At 38.9% G+C, this 11,595-nt stretch overlaps 1 protein-coding gene across 1 annotated transcript; it reads right to left on the bottom strand.

Moving 5' to 3' along the window:
- Positions 1 to 1,725: 1,725 nt before the first annotated feature.
- Positions 1,726 to 2,922, bottom strand: LOC144971695 (uncharacterized). The gene has a single exon (XM_078912768.1). The coding sequence runs from the start codon at positions 2,920 to 2,922 to the stop codon at positions 1,726 to 1,728; it is 1,197 nt and encodes a 398-aa protein (XP_078768894.1).
- Positions 2,923 to 11,595: the final 8,673 nt, after the last annotated feature.

Genomic DNA, 11,595 nt, shown 5'->3' with positions numbered 1-11,595 from the left:
TTTGCGTGGTACGTTTTCTTTGAAGTACCAGCCTGTATTACATAATTATTATGTCCAACTACACGTTGAACTTCAAATGGACCTTGCCATTTCAATTCAAGTTTGTTGTGCTTTGTCGGGAGCAACAACAACACTTTGTCACCTTCTTTGAAGTTGCGCATCTTGGCCTTTCTATCAAAATATGCCTTATGCCTTTTTGAGGCCTTCTTTAAATTTTCATGGGCCATATGGATAGTAGTCTCAATTTTTTTCTTTTAGGTCTACAACATATTGGTATGTTGTCTTTACCTCTTCGTCCTCAATAGACTCCGTCCACAACTCTCTGAGAATTGTCATCGGGCCTCGTACTGGGCGACCGAACAACAATTCAAAAGGGGAGAAGCCCAAGGACTCCTGTGGTGTTTCACGGTAGGCAAACAGGGCCGCATTGAGATATCGATCCCAATCTGACGGTCTCTCTGTAGCCAATCTCTTAAGCATCCCTTTGAGAGTGCCATTAAACTTCTCCACCAGCCCATTACACTGAGGGTGATATGGACTTGTGGTAAGTTGTTTCACAGACAGTAGTCTACAGACTTCTTTCATCAAATCTAAGGTGAACTGTGTACCTCTGTCACTTAATATCTCTTTTGGTATCCCCGTCCTACTGAAAATGTCGACGAGGCCTTCCGCAACTGTCGCGGTTTCTATGTTTTTCAAGGCTACAGCTTCCGGGTACCGTGTGCAGTAATCTACCACAGTAAGCATGTAGCGATTCCCTCTATTTGATGCAGGAATAATTGGTCCTACCAAATCTACCGCTACTCGACTAAATGGTTCGTCTATCAGCGGAACTTCAGTCAGAGGCACTTTTGGGGTCATTCCTCTTGCCGTTAACCTTTGACATTGGTCACACGATCTACAGAAGCGGGTGACGTCATCCCAAATGTTGGGCCAGTAGAAATTACTGAGAATGCGCTCAGTCGTTTACTTGGCAGCGAGATGTCCAGAGAGTATGGACTCATGAGCTAAACGCATCACTGTCTCTCGCAAATCTTTTGGGACCATGACTTGTCTAATCACGTCACCGTGCTCAATCTTTGGTGATTGAAAATATCGTACTAGAACCCCTCTATCATATTCAAACCAACTTTTATTATTGGCACCAGTCTTTTTCACTTCTTTCGTAACTGCTGCCTCTCTCGCACATTTCAATGTCTCGTCTTTGGTCTGTTTTTCTTTCAAAACAGCCTTACTAACACCTGTTTCCACTGAGGGGGCAGTGATCAATGGTTTCATTCTCTTCTCTTTTTGTGCCCTCGTCTGTGCTGCTTGAGCTGAGTGCTCACAATCATTTCTCATGAGATTCTCGTGGACTGAATCAGAGTGATCGTCATATTTTATTGGCGTTCCTGGGCATTTGACTCCTGGTATATTTCCCAAAATGACGTCATACAAAGGTGAGGCCATTTCTAGAGCCGTCACTCTTCCCTTGTAATATGGACAATCAAGCCACGCTTCAGTTAGTGGGGCACTCACAGTCTTCCCATCAGCTAGACTGACCTTCACTCTCTTTTCTTGTTCTTTCTTTTCTCTACTCACAAGGCCTTTTCTAATCACAACACAACTACTGCCGCTGTCTCTCAACACTTTAACTCTTTGTCCATTTATCCAACCAATAGCGACCGGCATACCTGTCGTCTCTATCGCGTGTCCCGAACATGCTGCGGACACCGTAATTAATTGTCAAAATTCTTTATTTTCCCTCGGCGCTTGACGTTGAGAGTTAGTGTTGTTCATGATACCATTGTTAGCAACATGATGTTGTGCATTGTTACAACACGGCAGCGGTTCTGGAGTATTCATAGCCGCTACTCCAAAAGTCTTCTTATCAGTATTCTCCATCCTTTTTCTTTCCCAGCACTGCTCAGTGGAGTGGTACCTACGACCACAGTATCCACATTTCGTGTCTCTTTGTATTGCAGAGATTTGTGGTCTGTTCTTACAATCCCACTTCAAATGTCCAACTTTAAAACAGTTGTGGCATCTAATTACTGAAGTAGTTGGTTTCATGACAGGTTTGTGACCATCTTGCTGTTTGCTTGGAACCTTGTCATTCTGATATGACACAGTTCTTGAGAAAGCGCCGGCAGTCCCGTGCGCTTCGACATATTTCTCTACAGTGTCGACTACTTCCATAGATGTATTTGGTTTTCTTTCCTTCAGGAAAACCACCAGCTCCTTGTTACAAACATTTACGAGCTGTTCTTTAACAATCAAGTCCAAGATGTCCTCAGGCTTTGTTCTATCCTTGCCGGACATAGTTATCCACTTTTCCAGATATGTGGATATACGGGTTCGAAACTGACCCATCCTTTCTCCTATTTCTGGTCTACTTTTACGGAAACGCTCTAAGAAGCCGTCTTCCGTTAAATTGTAGCGTTTCAATAACGCGCACTTTACATTATCATACTGGGTAGCGTCTACCTCGTCCAAGCGAGTGTACACGTCCAACGCATTGCCTCTAAGCAACGCCGACAAATGAATCGCCCAATCCTCTTCTCTCCATCGATTTACGGTTGCATATCTTTCAAACCTGAGTAGATAGCTATCTATCTGATCTTTCGATTCATCAAAATATGGCAGGCGAGGACTTTTAGCTCCACAACTGCCAGTCGAGGGTTCACTGTCAGTGGAGGAAGGGGTTCGAACCGGGACCACTGAATTTTCAATTTTTAGGCGCTCTAGTTCCAGCTGCTTTTCAACAAGAAGAGCTTGTTGTTTCGTTTGTTCTGCGACTGCATCACGCTCTTTCTCTTTCTCAAACCTCTCTCTCTCCTTTTCCTCTCTGTCCCGTTCCAACTTTTCTTCCACCCACACTCTCAGTTCGTCGCCATGTAAACCCAACTTTTCCCCACATTTTAACAACCGTTCCACATCCATAATGACAAAATATTTATCGCAACGTACTTAAAAAAATCGATAGATTGAATAATATAAAAAGAGAAGGGTCAGCTAAATGCAGATAAAAATCTACCCAGTATACCTATTGTCAAACAAACAATAGCAAAATCAATAATAACAGCTGACGCTTCGTCAGTTCAAAAATTTAAAACATCAAGCGATGACCACTACATTATACCAAAACAACATTATCTAGACTTTAATCAAATTAAAGTATTAAGGCCCTTCACACTTGCCTTTCATAGTTCGTGGTTCACTCGCTTTATGAACAAAACAATAAGTAGCGATACGCCGCGCGTACCCTACAACATCAGTGTAACCTTGTTACGCCTGAACAATTACGTGATATCATTTCACTCACCCAAACTATAGCTTTACATTACAGACAGTACATAGTCGTTAAATGATGAGAGGTAGCGCCTGAAATTAGATCTGACAGCCCAACCCCCTGATATGCATCAGTACAGGAAGCGACTCTAAATCCCCACAACAATAAGAGGCATTGACTTCTCAGAAACGAAGGTGTCTGTTGATGTATAACGTCAGACCACCAACCACACAATAAGAAACCCTGCTCGCAGCGCCAATTCATGTCACAAGGTGCGTTCGTAACTCGCAATGGATGCGAAGGCCGCTTATGACCTTAAAGTGTGGAGAGGTAGACGTGGACGTTACAATCACCAACAGAACACCGTATCTGACAAGAGAGCCATTATTATTTATTTAAAGTAAAAGAAAGGGGAACAGCTCATAGTTATTGAGCAAAACAGAATAACATTGCATATATTGTCAGGAAAATCAAAAGTACATACAAGTAAAAAGTAGTAATGCAATATAGAATTCATGTTAGTTTTAACCAAAATAAACTATACTTCACCCAGGTTCCAACCGTTCCATTAATTCCCACTAATAATGAAATTATTAATTACATATAGGGTCAAAATAAACTGTTTATATTCCGAAAGGAGAATAAAATTAATCAACAAAATTGTTCACACAGGGTGCGGTGTTCCAGCCTGTTCAAATCCAAAATTGTTCCTAATAAAACACATAGATCGAGTGTTACTTCCTCATCTTTACAAACGTTACATTGTATTTTGTTCATATTTCTCAAAAATTATATTGTTCAAAAGGGTTCAAAACACATTTACCGGGCGCTATGTCCTAGCCCCGACAAAATTACAAAGTTCAAAGATGCAAACGCATTTACCGGGCGCTATGTCCTAGCCCCGTCAGCTCTTCACTATATTAGAAGATAGATATAGATATATTAGTAAAAATGAAATTAACATAGACACAATGATAGCGTAAGTGATCAATTAGTATTTACTTAAAAATAATTCATTTAACTGAGGTCACGTTCTCAATTTCAACACAATTAAACTCAATGAATTAATTATTCACTAAAACAATAAAACTGTATATTATTTTAAACTTTAAGATAAGTGAAATAATTTTACGATATTAATCACTTAATCACTTGATGATTACTCAGCACATCAAAACAATATTATAAATTTTATATATTCTCACCGAGCACAAATTACAAAAACACAATATCGCTTAGAGCCCATAACCGGGTACGATATACAGAATACTGGCCATATTAGGCCCACTTCGGCTACAATACAGCCTAAAACACAATGCTGGCCAACACACAGGCCCAACACATATCGCCTGAGAGCCCATATTCGGGTGCGACATAAAATACTGGCCACTTTGGGCCCTTTTCACTGTGGCTTCAACATAGCCAAACAGAATTCCAGCCAACACACAGGCTGTACAGGTCTTCCTTCTTCGACCTCAAATCGCAGACTGCCAGTTGAACATCGGCCCAAGCCGAAACATAGGACAGGGTATCTAACGGTATCTCGGTTGATGCATAAGATTGATGAGGGTGTTTTAACACTGATGGAACATGATAACTCTCCGTTCTTTCATTGCCTTCATAGTCTACACCACCCACGGCGAAAACAAGGGAGTCTCTATTCCAACACCCATCCTACACTCATAAATCATTTAATTATATGGGTTTGATTCTACCCGAGACCTTGGTGGGTAGGACAACTATCTCCCTTTGTTATATAGAAGGCATTTCTTTACAGCGGCAAATACACACAAGAAACATTCCATAAAATTACTTGCGTGTATATTTGGGGATGTGACCTTATTATCTTTGTTATTTTAAAGAAATGACGTCATGTCAGATCTGCTGGGAAAAAAATGTCCTCAAATTTTCAATTATAATTTTAGGACATCTTGGAAATTCGTAGCGATTTGCCTGTCATTTCCACAAAGCTAAGCGTTGAAAATGGTATTTCCCTCGTTAAACATAAATAATAAAGTGTCTAAACTTATGACCGTAGTTTACATATTTTTTGATCAGTTGGAAGAAAAAAAAATCAGTTAATTTAGTTTTATCATGAGCAATCAAGAGTTGATAATTTTCCTGGAGTTGAAATCAGAAAGTATTCTACTCTTGCTTCGAATACAAAATGGCGCAAGGAGTCAAAACACGAATCAGCATAATATATGGCATAACAACAGCAGCAGCAGCAACACCAACAACAAGAACAACAACAAAAACAACAATATTGTTGATCATCATCACGGTACCCCCCCCCCCCCATATAACCCCAAGAAAAACAAAAACAAAGCAAAACAAAACACCAGTTCCAGTGATTTATTGCCGCATATCGAAACTATTTATTTCTACATTAGACCTTTGAATCTCCAAAGGTCAGAGGTAAAATTGCTTTCGCCGAAGGGAAACCACTCTCATTGTATAACTAATGGGATGGAGTTTTTTAAAAGTGGATTTTTTTCTTCTCCCCCTTGTTTATTACTCGCCAGAGGACACCAAAGGTCTGATGACTCTTGAAAATTGGTTGTGTTAGCAACTCGAGACTTTACCAGTTCCGGGTCAAAGGTTGTGATGAACTGAGAGATTCGAGTTGTTCTAATTAATGCATATATTTATGGTCCACAACATAACCATTATATTGGCGAAATGAATAATGAATAGAGATCAAACAACCTGGGCTAAGCTTCAAAATAGGTTGGCTTATTTTTGCAAGCTCGTGGATTCCGTCACAAATTGAGTACTGTGACTGTCGCAAAACAAGAATGCCCTGACACTCCATCTATGCTGTCTTTACAGAAACACGGCTCAAGTCCTGTTCTCTTCTGTATCTGTATCTGTATGGTTGGCGCTGAAGAAACCAATGGTCTGGTTGTATTTCAGCGGCGTCCTCATTGGGCGCGGGCCCATGTCAGTCGGGCCTTGAAATCGTTTAGGTGTGGTGCCATGATGACCAGTTCATCCAGCCCATTCCACTCCGAGATAGTTCTAATGAAGAAAGAATTTCTGTAGTCTTCATCTCATTTGGCTTTTCCATGACCAGGAATCTTAGCCTCTATTGCTTACTTTGCGGCGACCACGCCTGCATTACCTTGATCTTTTCTCAATATAAAACCTAAAGAAAGAAAAAAGTCATCCATGAAAATGAATAAAGAGATTTTCATATCTTTAGATATTTAATTCTTACTGACATTTCTATAGAATCTATCAATAATCAACCTGGAATCATCTTGTCAACCATATCCACAGTTTCAGCTCCCTTTGTTTTGAATGTTTGTTCTGTGATGTGTACAGTCTTGGCTACGATACCCTTAAAGATGTTTTTACCAGTGTGATTGTTACACAGAATGACGTCTATTTGCACAGATCCACAAACGGGGTTCCGTTGTGATCTCGCTTTAGCCAATGTAAACCGCTTCGTGGTGACAATTCTGACGTACTTTGGAAAACCCCATATTTTAAAACTTCGCGAAGTCCCAGGTTTGAGAGGGGTTTTTTTTTCCAAGATGAGGGTCATTTAAATCGATCGATATTTGAAGGACGAGTTTTCTGGCCAAATTTTAAAATATGGGCTTTTGCAGAGTACGGCAGAATTCGAGTCCTCGAGACAGATTGCAGAATGCCTGATGGGCAGGCTGTGCTGAGACCTACGCTGTGATCCCTCTTGGTGGTTTGTACATGTTCAAATTCTGATGATCCGATTCCATGGACGGTCTTTGCAAGCAATTATTGTCCATTTTAGGTTGCGTTATTATAGTGCTTCTATTGTTTGAATGAATCTTTCGTCAAAGTCGCAAAGTCTTAGTGTGTTCCAAAGAGCTTCATTCCACACCCTGTCATTTATGCTTTCCTGAAGTATAGTATAAAGTCGTGGAATAGCTATTTGATGGTTTGGGTCTTTCTCTATAAGAATGTGACAATGGGAGCGATCAATATTCACGTTTTTGTCCAACCTGGTCATCGACCACATGATTAGTTGCTGTTCAGCGATTGGACATTTCTTAACAATTGTAAACACGCTGCTGTGTTTATGAAAGTTGTAAACATACCAAGGAGTCATGCTGATCAAAATAATGACTAATTGTGACATTTTCATATTTCTGAAACTGTGAACACTTTTCACTATGTGGTTCTTTTGAGCACACTTTGCAATGTGACCAATGACCTCGAGACATGGAAAGGTAATATAGATCCTCCCCATTGAACACCTCTTGGAATTTGCCTCTGCTAGCCTTGGGTCTTCCTATTGTTCTTTTATGTTTCCTCTGACCTACTTTTTCAGTCTGTTTAAGATGATGTTATCTTGCTGGGATGACATATAAGCTGATTGTTCTGTAATTGTTACATTTCCTATTTCACTTTATTTGATACAGGTATCACAAATGAGTGCATCCATGTTTTAGGACTTTCTGCTCCAATATTCTCTGACATATTGTTGTAAATCCCAAACAACACATCATTTACAGTAATCCAGCTTTCTTTCAAAGTAAAAGAAAAACGACAAGTTCTTGGTAACATCCTCAGAAAAGAACGGTCAAATAGATCGATTTGTTTACAACTGCCATATTAATGACCATATTATCATTGTTATATTATTGCTTGTTATCGTTGTTGGCTCTTCTCAGCTCCTTTCCTCATTTTATGTTAGAGATGATGATATTGGCAACGACGAGAGTCAAGAAGAGGGAATGACTACGAATATGAGAACAGAAGGTGTGTATGTGTTTGTGTGTGAATATAAGTGAGTGTGCTTGTGTGTGTGTGGTGTGATGGGGGGGGGGGGGAAGAGAGTGTAGAGATGTGGAGACAGGCCAATGCCTTGGGGACTCCATTCAATTAACCAAAGTGTGGTGGCGCTGCCATCGCTATAAAAAGGGAGATGATCACGAAAACAAAATCAATGATAACACTCGCACCAAAACTAACGGAATACTGGCAAGACTACCCCGACGAGGACACCTACAAGTACAATAATAGAAGAAAAACAAACAGACAAGCAACAAGAACAGAAAGAATATCAAACAGACAAGCAACAAGAACAGAAAGAATATCAAACAGACAAGCAACAAGAACAGAAAGAATATCAAACAGACAAGCAACAAGAACAGAAAGAATATCAAACAGACAAGCAACAAGAACAGAAAGAATATCAAACAGACAAGCAACAAGAACAGAAAGAATATCAAACAGACAAGCAACAAGAACAGAAAGAATATCAAACAGACAAGCAACAAGAACAGAAAGAATATCAAACAGACAAGCAACAAGAACAGAAAGAATATCAAACAGACAAGCAACAAGAACAGAAAGAATATCAAACAGACAAGCAACAAGAACAGAAAGAATATCAAACAGACAAGCAACAAGAACAGAAAGAATATCAAACAGAAACAACAAGCAACAAGAACACAAGAAAGAAAATATCAAACAGACAAGCAACAAGAACAGAAAGAATATCAAAACAAACAAGCAACAGAACAAGCAAAAAAGAATATCAAACAGACAAGCAACAAGAACAGAAAGAATATCAAACAGACAAGCAACAAGAACAGAAAGAATATCAAACAGACAAGCAACAAGAACAGAAAGAATATCAAACAGACAAGCAACAAGAACAGAAAGAATATCAAACCACTATTACTAGTTTCAAAAAAGACAAACAAGACAAAGACAATACCATTGTTTAAAAAAATAACAAGAATAAAATACATCTACAACAATGATAGTTATTATAACGTGATGATAGCAAACACAGCAACTATAACTACTGCAACAATAACATGCGTATACAAAACAAAACATCAATAACAACTATAACAACGATGGCTCAGTAGGTAGAGCACTCACTCCCTTCACACGCAAAGGGACCGAGATCGATCACGGGTGAGTCGAGATTTCTTTTTTTTTTTTCGGACTCCCCTGTCCACCCAGTATTGATTTAGTAGCTGGGTCTGTTAGATCTGGCAGAAGGTACTTTGCGATAGACTAGCACCCTAGCCAAAAGGTAGCAAGCAATTGCTATGGTCCTTTTCACCCTATACAAAAAGGCATGAACTCCGACTCCATAGACCTAATGACTCTGAAGGACTAATATACATGCATATATATATAGATAGTATGCGCTTGGCTAAGAAGCTCATAACATTGCCATCCGGAAGTATAACGGACCAACCCACAAAATTGTGTGTATCCATGAACGTATATAGTCAGGTTAATACAGTTCAGTGAGCATTACTCATAAATGCGGATGGCAAAAAACAATAACAAAGACCTGAGTGACGTCATCTTCTAACTATATATATATATATATATATATATATATATATATATATATATATATATATATATATATATATAGAGAGAGAGAGAGAGAGAGAGAGAGAGAGAGAGAGAGAGAGAGAGTTGGCGGGTACTTGTAGGTACGAGAGTGCTCGATAATGTTGGTTAGAGCATATTAAATAAATAAGATCATTCACATTTTTCTGTCTTTTTTTTTTCTTTTTCACAGAAATATGTGAGTGACCTTATTTATCACATATTATTATGTAAGAACAATAATATGATAGGAAAGACGGAAAGATATTCAATCCTGATCTTAAAGTGCAGAAGATAATGAATTATGTCTGTCTTCCTACGCTCTCGTATCACGTGACGACATTCGTACGGGGAGGCACTTTGACCTGGAATGTATGTGTTCTTGTGGTATGACGCTCGCCTTAAATTTTTTTTTAAAATGAGCTTTTATATAGAGCAATATCCACTAAATGTGCTCAGAGCGCTTTACAAGGGGCCCCTGGTCAACAGCAACATTTAACATGTAGGACGGGACATGATGCCTGTTAGGCGATATTACAATTTTTCGGACAAAGACAAAGCTGTTAACGGCAAGGTAATCATTTTACACCTGAGTACGGTGAGAGAATGTGAGTAAAGAGCCCTTTCCAAGGATTCAACTATGCTCCTAGCGCGAGGCTCGAACCTAGGACCTTCCGATCCGAAAGCGCGTGTCATACCACTAGACCACATAACCGTCTTTGGAGTTGAAGGTGTAGGGTTCGAGTCCCGCTTGGAGCGGCGCATTGTTGAGTCGCTGAAAATACTCTTTACTCATATCCTCTCATCTTACTCAGGTGTAAAATGAGTACCTGGCCGTTAAAATCGTTGTCTCTGTCGGAATAAGAAAAGATTATAATATCGCCTAATAGGCGTCATGTCTCGTCCTACATGTTAAATGTTGCTGTTGGCTAGGGGCTCCTTGTAAAACATAATATATATATATATATATATATATATATATATATATATATATTGAATCGTGTTTGATACAAATATGGTACGGAAAGTGCTCGACATGTAGTAATGGAGCGAATTATTATTTTTAAATATTTACCACAATGTTTGAGACAGTCTACATTAATGTTTCAGGCTTAATTCGCCATCGTCAGGACTGAGTTGTTTTGTTGACTGTTGTTGTTTGTTGAAGTGGTTCCGGTTTGTAGTTAATTAACAAGAACTTCTGGCGATGTAGACACGTACCGTACATCTCACTTTTCAACAAACAACAACAGTCAACAAAACAACTCAGTCCTGACGATTGCGAATTAAGCCTGAAACATTAATGTAGACTGTCTCAAACATTGTGGTAAATATTAAAAATAATATATATATATATATATATATATATATATATATATATATATATATATATATATATATATTTCCTTGTATATTATCGGGGAATGACCAGTGAAAACCAATGCTCGTTATCCATAGAATAAGATATTGGTCCATTTCAAAACCAGGTACAATAATATAGATAATAGATAGTATGCGCTTGACTAAGAAGCTCACAACATTGCCATACGGAAATATAACGGACCAACACACAAAACTATGTGTAACTTTGAACGCTTATGGTCTGGTTAATACAGTTTAGAGAGAATTACTCATAAACGCGGATGGCAAAGAGCAATAACAAAGACGTGAATGACGTCATTCTATCTATAGTGCTTCAAGCTACTCACAGCTTGAGGGATATAATAAAAAATAAAACAATTTGATTTTAGTCTCAATTTCATTATGCTGTTGTTGTTGTTGTTGTTGTTGATGATGATGATGGTGATGATGATGATGATGATGATGATGATGATGTTGATGATTGAGCTTTTAAATTGAGCTTTATATATAGCGCAATATCCACTAAACGTGCTCAATGCGCTTTACAAAGAGCCCCTGACCAACAGCAACACGTAACATGTAGAACGAGACATGACGCCTGTTAGGCCACTTAA

The sequence above is a fragment of the Berghia stephanieae genome, chromosome 4, assembly GCF_034508935.2.
Source record: "Berghia stephanieae isolate SIO BIC M18660-M18661 chromosome 4, UCSD_Bste_1.3, whole genome shotgun sequence".
NCBI lineage: Eukaryota > Metazoa > Mollusca > Gastropoda > Nudibranchia > Aeolidiidae > Berghia > Berghia stephanieae.
This window is presented reverse-complemented; position numbering and strand designations above follow the sequence as displayed.

Coding starts and splice junctions, on each gene's coding strand:
- LOC144971695 (XM_078912768.1), bottom strand. CDS start 2,922: ATGGATGTGGAACGGTTGTTAAAATGTGGGGAAAAGTTGGGTTTACAT.